Source organism: Uloborus diversus, chromosome 4, assembly GCF_026930045.1.
Source record: "Uloborus diversus isolate 005 chromosome 4, Udiv.v.3.1, whole genome shotgun sequence".
Lineage (NCBI taxonomy): Eukaryota > Metazoa > Arthropoda > Arachnida > Araneae > Uloboridae > Uloborus > Uloborus diversus.
Genome location: NC_072734.1, coordinates 157,122,007 through 157,145,939, shown reverse-complemented (window position 1 = coordinate 157,145,939; position 23,933 = coordinate 157,122,007). Strand labels below are relative to the sequence as shown.

Below are 23,933 nucleotides of genomic sequence, written 5' to 3'. Positions count from 1 at the left end.
TTCCCGATTCATCGGGCAATTTGAAGATCAGTAAAATTTACTAATTTGACTAAGCCTTGAAAACTTGCTCATAGTGTATGAAAAAGACCTTCGGCTTCACATCTACTCTGTAACCAAAAGATACCTTAAAACTTACAATGATTGACTTTATTTTTTTTCTTTTTTGACTTCTTGAAACTAGAGAAGAATTAGTTTGCTTTTTGTCTTTAACACCATTATAGTCTTCATAGGTTCAAAGGAACACATTTAGCCCTCGATTTGAATCCAGTATTCTTGCTTCGTTAAAATTGAATATCAGTTTTAGGGAAAAGGTCTTCTTGATCCACAATGGGCCGAATTAATTTCATCCAAGTCACTTTTAGTTGATATTGACGCCGTAGCACACGTAGCACACTTATGGCAGTGTGCGCTCCTGGAGAACTTAAATGATAGCACATACAATATGTGCGAAAAACAAACCTCTTTGATGTCTAGAAGGGAAAGAGGGGGGGGGGGGAATTGCATCAGATTAGATTTGTCTTCAGAAACTAATGCCTCAGATTCAGACTACAATTGTTTCCCCCTTTTTCAATCAAAACAGATAAAGTATTGCATACATTTCTCTTATTTGAAAAATGTGTTTTGATACTTGTTTTCCCACCGCAAGTAATACGATGTCTGCCCTTCAATGAAGAAAGGGATCATCCTGGGCAACCGTCCTCCACCATCTTTTCATGACACCCCACTGGGGATATGAGTCTTAAGCGGAGCCTATGAATACTCCACACAACACATGCAAAATTCTGCTTTTTCTTCTTCTTCTTCTTTTTTTTTTTTTTTTTTTTGCTCCTCTCAGAATTAGAGATTTTTTTTTTCCTTTCAAGGTCTATATATTCTTACTAATTTCTCTGCCAATACAATCAATAAAATAATTTACTTAAAATTCTAAGCAGTTTCCTCGAAACAATCTTGGGAAAATCTGCCGCCCTCGTGCTGTTGTGCCAATCCCTCCAGCCCGTATGTACACCCCGGCATAGCACAAAACTCATGCTAAAAGAGGCGATGGAACAATTTGACGGTTGAAGTAGGACTTGGTAACTACTTCATACTCTTGAAAAACAATCGAATATTTATATTGGATCAAGGTCCACTTAGACAGCAATATAATTGAACCCCTTTTTAACGAAGTTGAAGGGACAAGCGAAACCATTGATGTAACAAAATTTCGTTTCACCAACATTGGGAATGTTTACATTGTGCTTATAAAGTTTGACCTTGAGTTGAGCATTACAAAAGTGTTCGCGATAGCGAGATTTTCGCTGTAACGGTCTTAGCTAAAAAGTTGATTATCTACAAGGACTGCACACTATCGGCAAGGAGTGGAATTGATAGGGAGGAGTTTCAGGAGTTGCGCAATAGCAGCACTTTATAACCCACATAATGCCCTTAACCAGTTTTGCGGGCATTTCCTATTCCTTTCTATGAAGTAACAATAACAATAATTGAATTTCGCTGCTTTGTAGATGTAGTTATTGCTAAATACGGGTGGTTTGAAGGCCACAGTTTGGGCGATAATCGGGTAACAACTATGGTGCAAAGCAGGATATATATATATATATATATATATATATATATATATATATATATAAGAAGTAACCCCCCCCCCCCCCCGAAAGTCGGGTCTAGCTACGCCACTGGTGCAAAGAATAGAATGCATATAATAAATTACAATGAAATACTGAAAAGTTAGTTTTGAACAATGATGTAGTACATTTCATGTATGGAAACAACAAATTTCTCCAAGCCACCATACTCAAAGATCTTTTTCGTTATATAGATGGTTAACAGCTATGGTTGGATTACTTGTCATCGGTGTCTGCCTGATTTGTGTGAGTCTTTAACTTTTATTTTCAATCATTTCCTACTTCACTTTTGTAGAATGTAAAATTGTTGATAAGTTTTAAAATTTATTCCAGGTTCCGTTTGCGAAATCAGTCGAGGAATTGATTCCAACCAATGCGGGAATTGGATTTGCGATAGGTAATGAACTAAAGAAATTCTTTTAATGTTTGAAAATTATTATCGTCATCAGAAAGCCTAACTGATGATAAAGAGTTAACAACTAGCCGTTTGTTATCAACCGGCCAAAATGCAGTAACTTTAAAAACAAAAGGGACTTGTCATAATTGTCTGATCTTATTTTGCAATAAATTTTATTTTTCAAGGTTTACTGTAGTTTACTAGCATTTTTTTTTTATTGCTCTAGAAAGCATAGTTTAAGTAGTTGATGAGTTCAAGAAGAAAAATATCGCTGTGTACCATCATTTTTTCATATGATTTTAAAGTCCTAAAAAATATATTATAGTCCAATAAGGTCATGATTGACTTTATAAGGACTTTTTTTTTTTCACATTGTAAACCGTAGAATGGGTTTTAAAATATATTTTAGTAAAATAAAGGCACCGATTTAAATTTATTTTGTCGCTGTAGTCTGCATTATTTTAGTATTTGTCATCCAAAGATAGAAGCCCATTAGATCAGTAGTTAAGATGAGCGTCCTGTTACCGGTCATGGGATCAGTCCTCCCGTGGGTCAGTGTAGTTTTCGAATATATTCTTCAGCTGAATTCAGGTCCAAACTTCTATGAATAAATGATCTTAACTCGTTGGGGGAGGACTCAAAACCGCAGTTGTATTGTTACACTGAAATCAGAAAAACAGAAATATTGTTTTCAACAGGGCAAATCACATACATTATTTCTCACAGGTGTTTTTAAGGGGGGGGGGGAGGGCGATACGCCATACCTTCTTTAATACTTTATCAAACTTCAAAAGAAAGGCTTTTTTTTTTTTTTTTTTTTTTTTTGCACCGCTATCAGCGAAAATAAACCAAAAACAAATCTCATTTTTGCTGTTTAAAAAAAGAAGTCAAAAAAAAAAAAAAAAGACAGGTTTTTAAATTCTTTCTCTCGTGAGCGAATGCTTCGCACTGTAAGCTAGTTTTACAATAACTGACATAGCTGTTGTTAAATAATGCTTTTTCAGGAATGGTTGATTCTTCCATGATGCCGTTATTGGGGTACTTGGTGGACATCAGACACACTGCTGTTTATGGAGGCGTCTACGCAATAGCAGATATCGCTTTTTGCCTGGGATTTATTCTAGGTAAAAATATTCTAAAATCATTATCGCTGCTTGATTTCAAGATAGCATCTAACAGCCAATATCGAGTATCTCCAGACAAAACTGGTTTTTAAAAAAATGCTGCTCCTTTTTATTTTAGTAAATAAACTATAAAATATCGCTCAAATGCTATAGTTGCACACTGCGTTTAACCCAATGAACTTCATGTAATCGGTGTACCATTTATTACACCATGGATTATCCATCCTTTACTGTTTTTTAACACGCTTTTATTAGCTTCACCTGTATGTATGTACGTACGTATCTTGTAACGGAATCTTGCAGCTCAAATTTCGCCCACTTCCTGCGATCGGATTCTTTTGAAATTTGGCACGCCACCTCAGACCCGAAGAAAATGCAATATTCTATAATCAAATTAATTAATCAAGTCTTTCAATTGTTAGTTTCCTCCAATTTTAATCAATATTTTGGCAGAAATCCAATAATGTGAAAAAGGAAAAAATTAAAAAAATACGTCAAAAAATACTCGCAAAAATTATTTAAAAATAGCTACAAAAACCTTTAATTTTTCTGCATCAGACAAAATTTGTTCCAATGTTCCAAGGTAATTAGAACAGGAAATATAATTGTTTTTAACTAATTTCATGCCAAAATTTAGGTGAGCCTACAATTGGAAATTCATTGCTGATCAAACCATTGTTGAACAAAACTTTTATTCAAATGCAGCATTTCAAATTTTCAAAGTTATTTTAATAAGATTTCCGCAAACATACATCGATGACTCACGGTAGCTTCCCATCGGGGTGCCCTTGTCTTAACTTTAAGATATTACCTCGCAATCGTTTTATAAATAACTAGCAAAAATACCCGGCGTTGCCTGGGTCAGTAATAATTATTAGAAAAAATCGTTACTTGCTTTTGTTTTCAGTTTTAAGTGAAAGAATTTAAAACACATCTTTTTGACGTGATTAAAAATCGAGTTTCTTCCTTACCCATAAAACTAAAATAGCAATAAATATTAAGAACAAAGTAGTATTGATTTAGAAACGAAAGCACTATATTTAAGCATATACAAATTTAAAAAACATGAAATTAATCTTCTCATGTTTAAAAAGATTAATCTGTTGATACTTTTTTTTTAACATGGAGTCTAAAACCTTCTCTGTATGGCTAATGAAGTACGAAGTGATTAAAAAAAAGTAGCTGCACTCGTAATCCCCTTATACTTGCTTTAGTTATTTCGGGAAATTTCAATCATTGTGGCTCTTGGTGCGATTTTACCGAATTTGCGAAAGTCGTTTCGGGGTACCTTCGATGATGCTCCCCCATTCTTTCCTTACTTTGTAAGACGATATGACATTAATTTTCGTTACAGAGATATCGTCGCCAGATGCTGAGATATTTTTGGTCACCATAAAATGGCTTTAAACAGTTTCATCCGAAATGTTACCAAAATAAGTAATAAAATTTGGTGATTGTTTGAAACTGTACAAAAAGGAAAATTAATGGAAGTTTTTGTGCTGTTTATGGATTTGCCTAATTTAGTTGCTGGATTATTTAACACAGTAAAAAAAGTCTTTTAAAAATTCTTTGATTGGCGATATTTTGTTTACATGGTGAAAGCCGAGAAACATTATAACGTAGTCTTCGGTTTCAAAAACAGCGAGTTGAAAAAACTGCCAAATGCATCAGCTACGGAAATCTGTCTGCAAAAATTTTGGCGATCTGCTGGTTGTTTGGATAATGAGTAAGTGTTCAATCAGCATAAATAATAATAAAAACCATTAATTACATTAAAGTTCCGTTTAAATGGAAAATCATCAGCCAAATCATGTATTATTTGCCAATCTTGTGCAAAAATCTTACTTCAAGATTTGACTTGAGAAAAGCCTTGAACAATCACGAAAAGCAAAGAAAGTCAACAATACAACAATTGTCGCTATCGAGAGGGAGTTGAGATGATACACTAAATACTGTATTGAGTTGAGGAAAGCCTTCGAACATGGTTTTAAAAAGCTCATAACTCGTTTTTTATTCTACTTAGAAATTTCGAACAGGTGCCATCTTCAGCAGAAAAATCAGAGCTTTCGATGGACATATGATGTAAATATGTGCAAGTATTTTTTCATCCCAATATTAGAGAATTTATACAAAAGTTGTGTTTTATTGCCCCCCTAAGGGGGTTTTGCCCCCCATAACGGGACGAAAACTACCCTATGTGTTATTCTGATGCATAAGCCATATTATTGTAAAGTTTCATCAAAATCCGTTCAGTAGTTTTTGCGTGAAAGAGTAACAAACATCCATCCATACATCCATACAGACAAACTTTCGCATATATAATCATGGCCCCACTGAATGCGCTGGCGCTTACCAGGCCTTGACAATTTTTGACTTTCTTGTGTTAAACCGGGGCAACTATTTCTGCACTTGAACATGGTCAAACTATACTAGCTTGCAAGTTAACTTGTCAGTGACGTCATTACGCGCGGAGGAAAAACACTGAGTGAAAAGACCGCCTGTAGGTTTGTAAGGAGGATCTCCGATAAGACACCGCACTCGCAGTTGCCTGCTTGGCGAATTAATCCGCTTTGGCATACTTCAACGAGAGTGGAGCACTTGAGCAAAATCGCGCCAAACGCAGAATATCCGGAGATCGCCAACTGTTTGTGAGCTCTGATTGGCTGGTTCGTTCAGTTGCAAATGAATGTATGGATCCGCGCTGCACCGCTCTTAAAATTGAAAATATTTGACGATTCACAGAAATTATGACAAAAAAATGTCCCTTTTGCGTCGGTTTAACTAACTAATCCGATTTCTAAAGCAAAGTGCGTAATTTCCCCCCGATTATCTGGCAAAGCGCAAGGAACTATTTCCTTCACTTGGCCGCAGCTCATTTCTCCATAGCCAAGAAAGCTTGCAATCGAGTTATTTTTATAGATGGAAAAACTTCAAAACTTCATATTTGCCCATTCTGACCGCAAGGAGGCGCCACAAGCCACGGTTGCATCCACCAATCAACGACAAGTTTCAAAGCTTGTTTATTTTAATTAATAAATGGAACATGTAACAAACATCAATATTTCGCAAGATGCTCAGAAATATACCGTGAAAACCAATTCGAATCGAATTAGTAAAGTTATTTAGCTGATTATTTAATGCGTAAATGGTGGATCTAAAGTTGGTTAGGCAATTTCTTTTAATTTAATTTTACATGTTCATTTATAGCTTGTGTATCATTTGATGGATTATTTTACGCTTAATGGAGAAACATAATTATTCAGAGGATTATTTTTTATTTTAATGGACTTTTAGATTTTGTTTCTATTGCTTATCGCTTCGCTTACAAGTCTTTGAAAAAGACAAACTAGTTTATGGTATCGCCAAATAAATACTTCATATGTAACTTGAAATAGTCCCCGACAATAAAATAAAATTGAAACTAATCGCCAGATTAAAAAATGCTCCGCTACGTACCTATCACGGAAAATTACCCCCCCCCCCCCACACTTTTTTTTATTTTAAGAAATGCTAGATATTTAGAGCTGCTCCTAATGCTATACTATTAGAACAAGATTACAAAAATTTGTAAGCAGATCTTAGATTCCTGTGGATACTTGACGGTCTACTGTGTGTGTGTATTTTATTTTTCCAACAGAAAATTCATATTCTAATTTTCGCCAAACTTGGCGATCAAATTTCCTGCAAAGTTTCTAGTTCAAAGCTCCTTTCTCATTCATGCTTAAAGTGTAGAAAATAGTTTTTTATGACGAATTCAATGTTTACAGGATTTTACATCGCTAAATATTTTAATTTTCTTAAAAGTACAGTAAATTTGCGATACTTCGAAGTCCGATAAATCGAATATTACTATAACTCGAAATTTTTATCAAGTCTTGACAACTTAGTCTTTAATTCCATTTTAATTATTCTGAATAACTCGAAGTTAACTTCTTTCAACTCGAAGTTTTTTCTAAGATTACTCGAAATTATTTAGAACGAAAAAAAGAAAAAGAAAAAAAAGAAGTGACTATGGGAGAATAATGATTTCACCTTCACTTGCAATCCGAATTTGAAAGGAATGAAGATGTGCACATTTCCTGAAGTAGAATCAGCTCTATTCAAGCGGTTCCAGCATGCTTTTGATTTTTTTCTATCAATACATTTGATTAAACTGTGCATATTGTGCTAAAAAACTTAAGTTCTGTAATTTTGTCTGTTATATGTACATATTAATTAAAGTATTCGATGGTTTTTAATATTAAAATATCAAAAACCAAAACTATCGTCAAGTCAAACTTTCGATAAGTCGAAGTTTTCCGTCGGTCTTTTTGCATTCGAGCTATCGCAAATCGAATGTATGTTTAAAAATATCATAGAAATGGCAAGTAAAAAAAAATCATATCATTGTTTTGCTTTTGCAAGGACAAAATAAATTTTGTACGGAACTCTCCCCTGCTAGGATTTTACAAAATATCAACAGTGTTGATATTTTGTAAAATAATCTGTTCCCCATTTTTTTTTAAAAATTAGTTTCACAAATTCATGTGTAGATATTTGAGGAGTTTCTTTCCCTATTGCATGTATTTGTTAAATGTTAAAAATAAATTTTAAAAAATAATAATAATTTGAATTTTGGCTGCTTGATGAGTTCGAATTAAGTTATTCACGATCATGAATTGCGATAGGATCCTACTCGTTGGGTTTCTTGTTTCTACAAATGGAATGAAATGGAAATGACCAAGAAATTTGCACCCGTCATAATATGACTGTTGATTTTTTAGAATAGGTAATACGAGGCCGTAAGAAAGATAAATATTTTATGGCCGAATCTGACCTTTATCATAAAAATTATTTACTGCGTGAACACTTTATAACAATTGAAAAATATATTGAAGTAATAGCACCTGGGATGCTATAGGTAAGGTGGGAGCCTGGGGGTGGGGATAGAACCTGAGCTAAAGTGAACGCTCTCCGGTCTGTGCGCCTTCCGATGTGTGTGTGTACACACAAACCTGTTTTTGTGCGGACTTTTTTTTGTGTAGTTTATAAAAAAATATTTATAAAACGATCGAAAATTATTTATCAAACGAGTGCTTGGTAGTATCATCAAGGGTCGACAGGGGCATCCGATGGGAAGTCACTGTGACTTTCCAAAAATTTCTTGATTCGGGAAATTTTTCGGGAGTCGGCAAAATTATCATCGCTTGGTTTATTTTGATTTCGTTTAAATATAATATTTTGGGTATTTTCTACGTGAGACTTTTTTATGCAGTCCCTATCCACCGCATAAAAAAATATTTTTTAACTCAGTTGCGAAAACTTTTTAAAGCTACTGGTGAAGTTTCAAGCATTTTTTTTACACGATTTTTTTATGCGGTCCCTATTCACCGCATAAAAAGAGGATTGGGTGTATATATATACATTTTTTTAATGCTCAAAGCGTGTGAAGCAACAGGGTCGTTTCCGAAATTTTAAGGGTTTTTTTTTTTTTTTTTTTTTGAAAGAACATTTTTAAAATCATAGGATTTGATCATTTTTTAAAATAACTTGACTAAGTTTAATATTTTTTAAAAAATGCATTAATCGGTGCGCTTTCATTGTTTACGCTTCTGCCGATGACATCACAAATGATGAAATGCCATTCACTGATGCCACTCACAGAGCACAATATTCAATTAGTTTCTTTACTCACAAGTGTTGGCAACTATATGATTGATAGTAAGCGTAGAGTGCAATATGTAATTCGCTTCTTGATCATCATAACGTAGAAACGCGGTAGACAGATGCGCCAAAGTACATCATTTGTGACGTCATAAAGACCACGCTTTATTTTCAAAATCGGACATTTAAAAAAATTAATTAAAAACTAAGCTTCGGGAAAATGAAAGTTTTTTCTAGCTCCATGTTATTTTTATTTATTTTTTGATTATGCTATGAATTTCCTTTTGTAAGAAAAAAAATCTGCACTTTTTCGAAATAGCTCTTGTGCACTAAGCGTTTGTGCCTCTCTATGCGTATTGTGTACTAATATACTACTAAAATCTATACTAAAGTTATTATAACATGAGATGTGCTAAAAATGGAAGGGGAAATAGATAAATGACATTATTTTGGTGTCCGTACAATATTGGTGCGAGAACCACGGACCCGTCGTAGAACCATGTATTAGTCACACTCTGATTTTAAATGTTTTTAAAATTATGTTAATGGTTCATTTTCTTAAATTGCCATCATATTTTTAACTTTTCTATTGTTCTTCTTCATTTGAAAAAGAATAATTCTAACCAGGCCTGTCAAGTGGGGATATCACGGGGGGGAGGAGGCAATTATGACACCCCTAAATTTCAAACATACTAAAATTAGGCATTTTGCTCGTATTTTGTTGTTTTTTCCCCTACACAAAACCTTTGCCCCCCCCCCCCGCGAATTTTTAAATGTCGGGCCTGTTCGTACGTTTTTAATTAGATTCTGTTCGTTGTAAAATATATACTACATTACGAGCGAAAAGAATGGCAATTGTTAACGTAAATTCCTATACCCCCCCCCCTCCCTCTAATCCCCATCAGGGTCAAAAGGGGCAATGAATGACCCTCTCAAGTTTTGAAAAATGAATGTATTTACAGATTGCGGAGCGTGTTTTTTTTTTTTCTTTTTCGATGTAATTTATTGAGCAGAAAAAAATCGCATGTAAATGAGCATGTAAAATTAGAAATGAGGGCTGCCTGCCATACATCATCAATCTTAGAACTGTTGTATCCAAAAAGGAAACCCCAGGGGATTTTCAATAAAAAATTTGAAATTATTTGCAAAGCTTTCAAAAAAAAAAAAAAAATTGAAAAAATATATTAAGAATTACGCTTTAATATTAAAAAAAATCATATGTTTTCTGTGTTTAGTTAAAACTTCTTATTACACGTAATTTTTGATATGATATTAAAATAACAATAAGAAATGCTCTTCACCTTTGTAATACAATGTTTATTCAGCACTTTTTCTCTTCATTCCTTCTTTTGAAATTAAAATTTTCATCAAATGACGTACGCCCGATAATAAGTCGAGAAATCACGTATTCACAGATGCCAAAGCGCCAACGCTCACAATCACGCCAAGTGGAAACAAAAACAGGGGTAGCCAGTGGCGCCCTCTTTGTTGCCATGAGTTTCAGCGATTGCCACGGCCGTTAAGTATTCAGTGGGGCCATGATATAATATTAGTAAGATTTCGTTAATTGAGTCCCAATCTGATACAAATTTTCATATACCGCACAAAAAAATAAATAAATAAAAAATGAAATAAAATAAAATAAAATAATAGTTTAAAAAACTAAAAAAAACACGCTTTCGTAGCAAAATGAACAAAAAAGTGAAAAATAATCTTTGGTTGATAGTAGTTGACCAATCACTTAATTTTAATGTAATACAAAAAAGCGTGAGGGCTTCTTATCAGTTGTCTTGAATTTCTCTTATTTGTTGTCCAAGCAAAAATGCAAATAGACAGCACCCCACGCTTTTTTGTATTACATTAAAATTAAGTGATTGGTCAACTACTATCAACCAAAGATTATTTTTCACTTTTTTGTTCATTTGGCTACGAAAGCGTGTATTTTTAGTTTTTTAAACTATTATTTTTATAGTAATGAAAGGACTTTAAAAGCCATTCCACCGCAGTCATTCCGTCAAAACGCATAAACTTGAATTTATCAACCTAGTGCATGAAAAATTATTTAAATTAACAGTTTCTTATTGTTACTTCTCTATCCCGAAAGTATTCGTCAGTTAAAAGATTGAATTGTTACAAAATTTCACAAAAATAGCGTTTTGTTCTAAGAAGTCGAAAAACTTGGTTCAGAAAAGTGTCATTTCGTCACGGAGCAGAAAATAGCGCAAACATTGAGGAAAAGGAATGTAATTTTTTTTTCTCCGTCTTGTTTTTCATATTTTAACAATAAAGTGCAGAGAAAAAAAAAATAGTTTAAAACACTAAAAAAACACGCTTTCGTAGCAAAATGAACTAAAAAGTGAAAAATAATCTTTGAATGATAGTAGTTGACCAATCACTTAATTTTAATGTAATACAAAAAAGCGTGGGGTGCTGTCTATTTACATTTTTGCTTGGACAACAAATGGAAGAAATTCAAGACAACTGATAAAAAGCCCCCCACGGGGTTTTGTACTACATTAAAATTGAGTGATTGGTCAACTACTCTCATTCAAAGATTATTTTTCACTTTTTAGTTCATTTTGCTACGAAACCGTGTTTTTTTTTAGTTTTTTAAACTATAATTTTATTTCATTTAATTGTAACAGACATTTTAATTTTTTTTTAAAATCCCTAAACTTTTATTTGTACATTAATTTTCGGCGCATAGTCCCTCTTACTTAATTCACTTTCGTTCGAACCGTTCCGAGTTCCGCGGCGTACCTCTAATCACTTTCTACCGGATTTTTCTCTCCTCCCGTTTACTAGTCACTCCTGCTTTAAGCAGACAGGGAGAGGAATTATAAGCAATTTGCCAGTAGCAGATACGAAATTTCGCACGACGAAAGGAGATAGGAAAATGACGTTTTTAATTAATACCTCCGCTAGTTAAAGTCATACAAAGATGCAAGTTGGCTAAATATGATCCACCAAAAAATTGCAAATCTTTCGATACCTGGTTCGAACCTCAAATCGCTACCGTTCTCCAGAAGTTAGAATGACATACATACAATAGACGTTTCCAGTTCTTGTTGGAGAATCTGCATTTTAATATGAAACATAAAAAAGAGATTTTTATCAATTAACGCTTTTTCTCTTTTATGAAAACTTCTTTCTTTAAAGCTTTCTAGTGTCTATTAAAATGTACATGTTACTTTCTAGGACCTCTTCTCAGTGCCACGATTGTCCAACGACTAGGATTTGAAGGGTAAGTGTGCAAAAAGAAATTCAGCTTTTTTTTAATGGTAAAAAAACCTATCCATTTTCATTAGAAATATTCCTAGCAATGTGATTAGCAGGGACAAAGCACTTGAAACTTTTAAGTTGATGTTCTGAAGGAAGCAACTACAGTTGGGTGGGGCAAACCCCACCAGGCGGCGTCATTATGCTGTGATTAGGATAGCGTAGCCTTCACACAGGGCCTGATCCAAGGGCGCCCATATAGGGGGGCAAGGGGGGGCTCGAGCCCTCCCTTTGAAATTAGAACTTCCTTGCTTTTAGTACTTTTTTTCTTTGCAAAAATGTAAAATCTTTTCTGCTCCATCCAGAAATGAATAAATTATTAAAAATGTCAAATTTTAATGACTCTAATATGTCCTGAAATCGGTTTCCATGGGGAAAATATTCTGCTAAACACGGGGAAAATATTTGAGCCCCCTCTTACAACTTTGCATATGGGCGCCCTTCTCAATGCTACCACGATAGGTTTGCTCCAATTATAATTGATTGTAACAGAATAATTTTGTCACCAATTTCATTTACAAAACAATAAAGTAGAATATTTTTCATGTTAAATTGTTATGAGCATTACAGCGAAAATTAATTTTGTGCGTAGTATCTAGAAAAATGAGAGCAAGTTTTAATAAATTCCTACACATTGGGAAGACTTGGAAATAATGACTTTTCATGAATCATAAAATAGAAATACCTAATAGCTTAAGAAATCATACCCTAAAAAAATCTCCTTACAATCTAAATTTTTTCAAGCAAAAAATTCAAAGCCGAAGAATAAAATTAAAAAGATATAAAATTTATGTAAGTAGTTATTGCATTATATTATTGAATTGACGTTTTGGTAACCCATTGAATAGCTTTCAAATAATGTAGAAAGTAGAATTATAAGTAAAAACGATTTCTTTCCCAAGAAAATGTGATAAATTACAGTTAATATAATACACCTGTACTGAATCTTACAGTGAATTAGACATTTTCTCTGTACATTAAAAAAAGTAACGTCCAAGAAATTGTGAAAGGATGTCTGAGGCGGGTCTGTGTCTAGGAGACCCTATAGCACCTAAGGCATTGAATTTAGTACAAAATTACTTCAAACTCTGGTAGTTTGAATCTCGGAGCATTTTTTCTTTTAGTTTGAATTGTTTTTTTTTTTGGTTATTAATTTTTTTAAGCTAAGCTTGCAAAGGGGTGAAAGATTTCACACATATCTTAACATTCTATATATCACTCGAAAGTGCTTTTGTTTTCTGCATAAGATTAATGCAGAACGATGGCACGGAAGGATTCGTAAAACCGATAAAAAATATACGAACATCACTATTATGTCCTGTAGTCTTGCTCAACGCGCCAGAAAAATATATACTATAGTAAATCGTCACTTTTACTCAGAGGCAGTGCAATGAAATTTTCCATCTTTCCATGGACTAAAATTAGCAAGCTTAGCTTTTAACAATATAATATCTGAAAATTTTGCAGAAGTTCAGCACAAATAATCAGGATAGGGACTCGAATTTCAAGGCATTTCAAGGCATTTTCAGAACCAGGACAATCTTTGAAAAATCAGGACATATGGGCATCAGGGTTGAATCAGCACCGGAACTTCCTTTTGGTGAAAAAATAATTTACCCTTACACATAAGATTGGTCCCTTATTACTTACCCCTCCGGTTCTTCAAAATTTACGAACTCATCCCTGTTGGGCACCCTAAGCTAATACAATTTAATACTTCCCATAGATTTACATCAAATATTGATTATTTTAAAAATTTTAGGTTGGAAATTTTAAATACTCTTGAGAAGAGAAGACTTTAAAATCACAAAATGTTTTTTGAATGACATAAATGAGCATTTTCTTTTCTATTCTAAGAATTTATCTTATCTTACAGATCAGTATGCGCAGTAGCACTCATCAGTTTCTTGTATGCTCCGTTGATGCTATTCCTTAGAAATCCACCAGGAAAAAATGAACAAAAAGTAAGTATACTGCAAAAAAAAAAAAAAAAACTGTCTACTCTAACCAGGAAATCATTCGATAGTGAAAAATGAAAAGAATGTAATTAAGTAGTTACCGAAGTTCATAGTAAAACATGTTTTTGGATCAGGAGTGCCCACCTGGGGGGGGGGGGATCATGGCACAGACAGCGCCATTGAAATTTTTAGGGTGGGTGTTTCAAGGGGTAATTTTTTTTAGGAGGTCTTTGCGATATGTAGGGAAGGAACCCTTGCTCTTAGGAGTGCACCCCTGATTTGGATGCATAACTTATTTGCTGTCCCCTCTCGTTATCGAAATATGAGGTCTAAAGCCTGCTTCTGGAAATGAGGTCTAGAAACTTCTGGAGGGGGGGGGGCGCAAATTCACCCAATATCTGCTTCAGTTTTTTTTCTTTTTCAATAAAAACACAAAAGAAGTTGGGTCAGGACGACAGTTTCAAGTTTTCGCCAGACTCGGATAAATCTCACATTCAGCACTGCTATGTGGTTAAAGCTTCACTTCATTTGTTGCAGGTTGTGGGTTCGATACCGACTTTGCACCACATCACCCCACCTCTTAGTGATGTGCCATAGGATTGGTTCGAATCCGACTGTTTCCTTTAGTGTTTTTTCCTACTCTTTGTATTGTAAACTCTTCTTGTGTTTGCTTGGATGCAAAGATAATTTTTACACGGTCCTCTATGTAGTAGGGCTCGACCGATGGCATTTTTTGGCCGATGGGCCGATGCCGATTGTTGGCCGATTGTTCAAAGTTGGCCGATGGCCGATTGCCGATGGTTTTCCTCCAAATGGCCGATTGCCGATGGCCGATGGCCGATGCTGTTGGCCGATGGCAAAAAAAAAAAAAAAAATCTAACGGAAATAAAGCGATAAGATTGCCAGGGATTTAAAGGATCATTTATTCATTTCACTTTACTTCCTTTCTACGAATGAGGACTTCTAATCAAAAAAATATCAAATTTTGACGTCTTTTCTATTTTACGATCACCAAATTTAAACTTCACAAGTTTTTTTGGCGCATCTGTACAAGCATATGTACCAAAGAACATATAGATGACCAAAATATTAATTTTGAACACCTCCTCAGTTAATTATCGCAAGTTCTCTTGTGATGTCTTTATACGCGTAAACTTGCGTCACGCAGAAACGTTATGAATAGTAAGTTGAAAACTCATACGTACGTAGTATGATCTAAAACTTCGAGGACAAGCAGTATAAAACCTTACCCTGAGTAGTTCACATTACCGAAGCACATCTATCTACAAAACAGTCACCTTCAACGACTATGCACTTATGTCAACGTTCGTATAGCTTTTAGAAGCACTCCTGGCAGCCATTTTTCGGAACTTCCTGTAAAGCCTCTTGCGCTGCTGCTTTAATTTCATCGTTGGGAAGAAAGCGACTTTCATGTTGAGGATGCACGGTTTGATTGATCAATGCTCTGATACGACAAACAAATAACATAATGTTTCGTCGGACTTAGCTCTGTGTGACTCTTACCTGTTCCCAGCAAAAAAACATTTGCATGGACGCCGCTTTCTTCCGTCAGGAGAAGATAAAGCTGCATCATAGTAGGTTGCGAAAAAGGCTTCCAGGAGTGTTTCCTAAAGTTATATAAACACTGGCAGAAGTACATTGTCCCTCAAGGTGACCCTTTGAAGGTGGATGTGCTTCGGTAATGTGAACTATTCTGGGTCAAGTTTTATGCAGTTTGTCCCCGAAATTTTGGATCGCGTACTACGTACAATCTATATAGGATGTAGTTATGCTTCTCTTTTTTGACTGTTGTATGACGATAGAGAAAGAACAACAGCCAAAAAAAGGAAAAGAAAAAAAAAAAAAGGAAGAAAAACAAAGACACTGTTTAGTAACCAACTGATTTTTTTTTAAATTGAACATATAACTAAGATTTTAGCAATATTGTAATAATGTATGGATTATGTACACTATACATAGTTAAAAAACATTAAATTATGTTGTTTAATCATTCAAAAAAATTTAAGAGTAAAAATATGAAACCGTCAACAAATTACGCAGTTAAAGTGGAAAGATTGCACGTAGATATTTTTAGTCATGAAATTAAACAAAAAAGGTAACAGATAAATTAAAATATTAAATCGTAATAGGAATATTTTTATACTTATTTAAAAATTATGAATTAAAACATTTGCATTTTTCATAAAAGCTATAACAGTAACATGAATTTTTCAGAAAACAAAATAGCCATGAAAAGAGTGAGGTTCTTAAAACGCAGCTACAATAAACAAACTCGATATTTACTCCAAGTTAATAATAACTGAATATATATACTACTTGATCTGATGTTTGCACACATAATATTGAACAATTTGATTGTTTAAAATCTTTTATGAAGTACTACAAACAAGTTGAAATTAAAATTTTCAATTTAACAAGATTTTGCTGAAATTTAAATAATTGCTTAATAGAAAATCCTTGAAACTTTTCTATAACATATTATTAAATATATGATGAAAACGAAAATAACTCGTTCATTGATTTTATAAAAATACATGAAAATAGTTACTTACAATAGAAAAAATCGATCGCCATAAATGATGCAAAAAAGATGGCTAATTACGAAATAAAGATGAAACAAGAATGAGAAATACGTAAAATGACATTTCTTGAGCAAAATAAATAATAACTAAATATTTAAGAAATGCTTGAAACGACGAGGAAGGGGCGGGGGTCACCTGCTGATTTTGGAGGAACTCACAACATTAAACTTCGTTCCCTCATTCCCTTCGGCCTCATTTGTTTAGTACAAAACCGCTACCACCAACGCCTCGGAAGAGTTTCTGAGTCGACTTCAGCACTTCCGAAGAAAAAAATTCAAAAGACTCTTTGATTTCCGAATTATGTAAACATTCAAAACGTCTTTAATCAATTTCTTACATTAATGCTCTAAATTCTTCCTAAACAATAGATTACGTTTGAAAAAAAAATCTCTAATTTTATGAATGGTGTTAGTTTTAAACAACTCGGAAATGCAACTAGAGTTTAATATAAGAAATACAGGCAGGGGGAGGTGGGGCACGCAAGAGTGTTCTAAAAATTACCATCGATTCAACGGGAATCTAACAAAATGACACAAAAACCGGCTTCGCCATCTCATATTTGTTTCCATGGTCTCCAATTCGGCAATATACACTCTAACAAAAAAAAAAAAAAAAAAAACTCGAAGCATCAAGAAATCAATTATCCGATTGATTTGAAATTTTGTATGCATGATTGTTTTGACCAGATGTGCAAATGATTAAAATTTGGTGCCCAATGAATGGATAGTTTGATCTCCAGCGCATCGAAACTGCGCATCCAGATGTATATAAAGAGCAATTCTTCAATAGTTGTTAAAACTTTCGGTTTGATTGCGATTCAGATTACCTTTCAACAACTTAAAAATGCCTCGTCGCATGGTTCGTACTCATTACGAGCAACTGTCAACTGTCAGAGTTTAAACTAGGTCACATCATTGGATTGAAAGAGGCCGGTTGGTCAAATCGGAGAATCGCTCGTCATTAGAGTCGAAGTGATGCGGCGATTCGAAGATGCTGGAAAGGATGGGTGGAAAATGGCAGAATTCAGCGTCAGGACGGTAGCGGTCGACCTAGGGTCACAACAGATCATGATGACAGAGGGATTGTCCGATCAGCTGTCACAGCGTTTTCTTCAGCTCTATGAACCATCAGACATTCAACCCAAACACCAGTGTCCATCATGACCATTTACAGACGGTTGGGACAACGAAATCTACGCTCACCGACCGTTACGCCACCTGTCACTGACGCCTACACACTGCCGAGTCAGATTACAGCAGTGTTGCCAAATGGTTAAATCCAGATTTCCCCCAATTCCCTTCCAACTTTTCCCCAAAAAGCGATGTTTTTTATCAAAATTCCCCAAGTTAAAAAATTATTTTTCCACTAATATTTTCACAAAATGAATCGACTTCCTCTGATATTTTTGTCTCTTGAAAAATTTTTTTTCCCCAAATAGCCAAATTTTCTTATAAAATTCCCCAACTTTTTTTCTTCCCATTTTCGCTTTTTTTTTTTTTTTTTTGTCTTTACCTTTTTTTATCTTAACTAATAATAAAGCTGAAAGTCTCTCTCTCCGGATCTCTCTCTCTGTCAGAATCTCAGTGACGCGCATAGCACTTAGACAGTTCGACTGATTTTCATGAAATTTGGCAAAGAATCAGTTTGTAGCATGGGGTGTACACATTTAAGCGATTTTTCGAAAATTCGATATTATTCTTTTTCTATTCTAATTTTAAGTACATTTTCCTGAGAAAAATTATCATAAGATGGACGACTAAATTACCAAGTTATCATAATGTGGAACCGTAACGTGGGCAAGCCAATTGGCGAAAAATTCATCATGCATTATTTGTAAATATACAGGGAAACCAAAATACCTTTTAATTTTCTACTACGGGCAAAGCCCTGCGGGTGCCACTAGTCATAAATACAAGCGGCTGGCCGAGAGATATGAAATAATCAAATATTTTTTCTCTACTCTGCTTCTGTATGTGCATTTAATCTATGATTTTTATATATATTTATCCAAGAACATTCTTCATCACACTTATTTTTGCCTGTTTCATGTATCAACTAATAACTCACATAAAATTATTAATGCAAATTCCGTAGCATAATATTCCACATAATAAGAAATGCGAATTCTATAACGTTGAGCAAAGCTAAACCAACCTGTCTGATACAAAACGCAAATTAAATTACAATTTTTTTCCCCAAGTTTTCCCCAAGAAAAAAAATTTCCCCCGAATTTCCCTTTCAAAACCCATTTTCCCAGAGAGTACCAAATTTCCCCAAAATGGGGAAATTTCCCCCAATCTGGCAACACTGGATTACAGTGGTGCATGGCTCGATTAGGTTGGAATGGTGCCGACTGGGGATTTGGTGTCTTTAGCGACGAATCCCGCTTCCAACTATGTCATGACGATCATCGAAGACGTGTTTGGAGACACCCAGGGCAGAGGAGGGATCCTGGTTTCACTTTTGCACTCCACACTGGCCCTCAACAAGGCATTATGGTCTGGGGTGATATTTCCTTTGATAACTGGACCCTTTTGGTCGTAATTAGAGGTACACTTACTGCACAGTTTTACGTCGACGACATTCTAAGACCTGTTTTGCTGCCGTTCCTTTTGCAGTACCCTCGGCTGGTTTTCAGCAGGACAATGCCCGATAACCTTACGGCACATGTTGCTATGAACTGTCTGCAAGCTTGTCAAACTCTTCCGTGACCTGCCAGATTCTCAGATCTCTCTCCCATCGAGCATGTCTGGGATATGATGGGATGGAATATTGTTAACCTGGTCCGGCAATTGGAGCGAATTTAGCCGGAAATACCGTAGGACAACCTCCGGGAGCTTCATCGGTGTTTCCCACGTCGTGCTTCAGCTTGTACCTAGGCTAGAGGCGGGTCAATACCTTATTGAACTTGTTACTGTAACTCTGACATAAATTATTCAATTGTTCTAACAATTTAATCATTTACTATTCTGTGCATTGTCTTCCTATCCACCAATTTTCGTCTCAATCGGATCACTCCTTCTTGGTGCGTCGATTCTTTTGTTATAGAATGTATCACCAAATGATCGTCAATCTGAGACGCTATATTAGTTTTGTATTTAAATAAGTAATTCATAGCCACAAAAAAAAAAAAAAAAAAAATAGTATATAGGTTTTTAGAACACCCGATCGAAAACAAAAAGGAAAGTGCACAACTGGAACGTACGCACTAGGGTGAGCCGAAAAATTTTTTTTTTCGAAATCAATTTTTGGATAGTGCGCAAAAGTTGCGTGATGATCTAGTTAGCACTCACAAAAAATTTCTTGGATATTAAAAAATATCTAGCCGGCGCTATTCGACACTAAAAAACCGAAAAAAAAATGAGAAAAATGCATTTTTGTCGAAATTTTTTCTTAAAAACTAAATTCCAAATATTTTGATGGAATGCACCGAAAATGTTATATAATGAGCCAGTTCGATCCCATAAAATGTTTCATTAATTTTAATGAGCATTTAACCGCTCCTTTCGGACATCAAAAAATATGAGAAAAATGAAAAAATATTGAATTTTTTTAAAAACCATTGTGAAAATTATTTTTCAAAATTGAATCATAGACTAATTAATTAAATAGCACTATTAATCATAGTAATTATTATCACGCAATAATATCATACATTTCCTAGAATTACATATAAAGATAGTAAAATTTTGAAAAAGAAATATCCAAATTTGATTTATAATATTATGAAAGGATTCCGGGCTGTTGTGCCGTGGTCTGAGTGTATATTCTCCAAACGTTTCGGCTGCATCTGCGGCAGCCATCCTCAGTGGTTCCGAGTTCGTAACTTCCAGGGAAGAGACTTCTTGGCAATTGATGCAAGTGTCGAAGTGCTGTCAACATTTATAGGGCACGGGTCCTCTTGGTTCTGGACTGGGATTGGCTGGTGAACGTCTGTCTTCATCGCTTCCTGATTGGAGCTTAGGCTCTCCTTTCCCTGCTCGGGGATTGGCTGCTGGGAATTCAGCTGAAGGTCCGTCCTTGTTTCTGATTGGCTGGAGGTTCTTGTTGTTTTGATTCTTTTCAGTATGGGATGCCAGAGCTTGTTTATCTTTATTCCTTCTTCTTTTTTGTTGAAATTATTTGGATGTTTGAATATCTCGATGGCTTCTCTGTTCAATCTCGCATAATAATGGCAAGTCCTTGAAAGTATTTTTGTCTCTTTGAATTTGATGTCATGGTTCCCCTCACTAAAAGTGTGTTCTGCGACTGCTGACTTCTGAGTGTGGCCTAGTCGGCAATTTCTTTGATGTTCTTTGATTCTAGTGTTGACGCTTCTCTTAGTAGTTCCAATATAGGTAGATCCGCAGGAACAGGGAAAAGATAAGAAAGAAGAAGGAATAAAGATAAACAAGCTCTGGCATCCCATACTGAAAAGGATCAAAACAACAAGAACCTCCAGCAACACACTTTTAGTGAGGGGAACCATGACATCAAATTCAAAGAGACAAAAATACTTTCAAGGACTTGCCATTATTATGCGAGATTGAACGCTGAATCCCCAGCAGCCAATCCCCGAGCAGGGAAAGGAGAGCCTAAGCTCCAATCAGGAAGCGATGAAGACAGACGTTCACCAGCCAATCCCAGTCCAGAACCAAGAGGACCCGTACCCTATAAATGTGGACAGCACTTCGACACTTGCATACTCGCGGCTAGCGACAGCCCCAAAACTTATCACAAATGCTCTTTCTTCACTGCGCATTCATACTGCGCATTGCGGATGTCCGAGTTTCGGACTTCCGGCCTCCATGTTGTTTGTTTACAGTTGTCATAGAAGTTGTCATTTATTGCATAAGACAAACCCGTTGTCGCAAAAACTAAGTGTTTAGTTTCAAACTGCTTGATTCCGATCGTATAAACAAAAATATAAATTATTTCTTCTTACGCAAAATAGATTATCGATCTGATGTTAACACACAAAATTTTCATTATTATTGCACTTAAAAATGATCTATCATCATTTGCGCTATATATATTCACGATCCACGACAAAATAAAAATGCTTGTAGTGATGTTTTTTGTTTTTTAGATATCTGCTGAAATTTACCTTCAGACCAGGCTTATGCTAAAAATATTAAGATTAAGAATATTCTTGATTATAATACTGAGGCGTTTTTCAGAGAGTTGTTTTTGAAGATTATGGTAGAAAAGCGATTCTGAAAAATAAACTTCACTATTGTTGACAATTTGACTTCACTTATTAGCAGGATTGCCAAACGTCCCAGATTTTAAGGTTCTGTCCCGTATAATGAAAAGCTCCAAGTGAACATTGACAGAGCCTGATCATCCTGACATTGAACATGGGGCACATTTCTATTTCAGGGCCCCCCTAAGATTTTTGAAGACACTGGGAACGAAATTCATTTTGTGCCCCCCCCCCCCCCCCATTCCAGCTTTTTTTACATGTTGAATCAATAAAATATTTCAATACTTGCGTTTTTACACAACCATACTAAATTTGGTGGTACCTCATATCACAATGTAATAAATACATTTAAAAAGTAGAAGAGATATAGTAGTATATGATAAATATAAAAATGTGGTTAAACTTTGCCCAATGCAGTAAACCGTAAATACCAAAATTATCTATGATATAAATGTACTACAGTAAACGTTGACTAAATTTGGAGTAGTTTTCTGATTTGCAAAGAGATCATATTTTTAAAGGGAATTTTTATCAACAAATAGATTTTTTCCTTGTTTTGGCATTTGCAAAACTATCAATGATATCATTGTACTCTAGATTCTGATTTAAATCATTTATTTTTAATTAACATGATAAATTAAGGGGATTTTGGGCCCCCCTGAAATCTAAGAGGAGGGGCCTTTGCCCCACATGCCCCTGCGGTAATCAGGCTCTGAACATTGAAACAGGAGAGCCCTGTCCCTTAAAAGGGGTCCCTTAAGGGGTTAAGTCCCTTATTTTAGTTAAGAGCATGTTTTCAAATTTCCCCATTTGCATGTGTGACATTTTGAATTCGTAAGTATTTCCTGTAAACCAGCGGTTCCCAAACATTTTTCATCACGGAATCCTTAGTGCTTTACATTCACTTGAAAGCACCCCCTTCTTGTTAATGACTAAAAGACAGAATGTTAAGGGTCTGGATCTGCTAATGCATAGCTATCATAATTAGGTTCTTCTATAGAGAAGAACATTGGGTGAGGAAACTTTAGCGAAGGTTCCACAGAACACACTTTGAGAATTGCTGCTCCGCTATTAGTAGAAAAAAGTATTATTCTTTCCGTAGCAAGAAAAAGTAGGTTATTAACGGAGAAATATGTAATGAATTTTTATTTCTATTTTTAAAAAAGCTGTTTTAATTAACATAAAATAACGTTTCAGTGCACAAAATTAGTGATCAACGGGGAAGGGAGACATAAAATAAACCATATATACAATTAAGATAAATAAATACTTTTGCAGATTTGTGCTTCTTCTAACGTTGTTTTGTCTTACTTCATATATACAGTACATTAGTAATAATAAAATCATGTACTATAATAATACTGTGCAGTAAATCCATTAATCCCATTTGTAACTTTATAAAATGAAGATGTTGATGCCAGAGCCGTGTCCAAGGGGAGGGTTTTAGGGGTTAAACCCCTCCCATTGGAGAAAAAAATAAATGAAGAATTGTGCATATTTGACTTAAAATTAGCTTTAATGTTCAAATTTGTGTACAGAACTTTTTTTAAAAAGCTTTCTCTTTGAAGTTGCCTGGTAACTTACGACACTGTCTTCTCTTAATCAACTAAAATCATATTTTGGAAAAACAGAGATGGAGGAACAGTTGAATGGGCTGTCAATACATTGTTTAATATTGCTTCTCATAAGGGGTTTTGATCTGGGCCGTTTCACAAAAAGCGATAACTGTTGCCGCTCTGTAGATTCTAAGTAATTACGTTTGTTAATGTAATTTACAACTGCATCAAAACTCTTCCTATTTAGTTTGCTAAGCATTATCTTACAATATTAAAACCTGAAAACATATGTTACAAAAGAGTTTGTGAAATTTTCTCAGTACTTGTTGCAATATATTGTAAACAGATAATAGGTTTGAATCTAAACAAGCAGTAAAATGGATAAATACTGAGGTTTTCTTGCCCAACCAGAAATTTCCTTCTGGGAGGTGGGGTTCATAACGATCCTTACATGTACAATACAACCTCATTTATCCGGACTAGATAGGACCAAAGGCAATCCTAATAAACGAAAATCCTGATAATAATCAATAATATTCTTAAATATGCAGACTTATCTTTTATTG

General features: G+C 34.8%; 1 protein-coding gene across 1 annotated transcript in view; it reads left to right on the top strand.

Moving 5' to 3' along the window:
- Window positions 1-23,933, top strand: part of LOC129219886 (synaptic vesicular amine transporter-like) — a 91,035-nt gene that overhangs the window by 54,956 nt on the left and 12,146 nt on the right. The window contains exons 9-13 of the mRNA XM_054854198.1: window positions 1,817-1,868; window positions 1,956-2,019; window positions 3,024-3,143; window positions 11,985-12,030; window positions 13,942-14,029. Coding sequence (XP_054710173.1) covers window positions 1,817-1,868; window positions 1,956-2,019; window positions 3,024-3,143; window positions 11,985-12,030; window positions 13,942-14,029 — 370 coding nt within the window. The remainder of the gene's footprint in view (window positions 1-1,816; window positions 1,869-1,955; window positions 2,020-3,023; window positions 3,144-11,984; window positions 12,031-13,941; window positions 14,030-23,933) is intronic.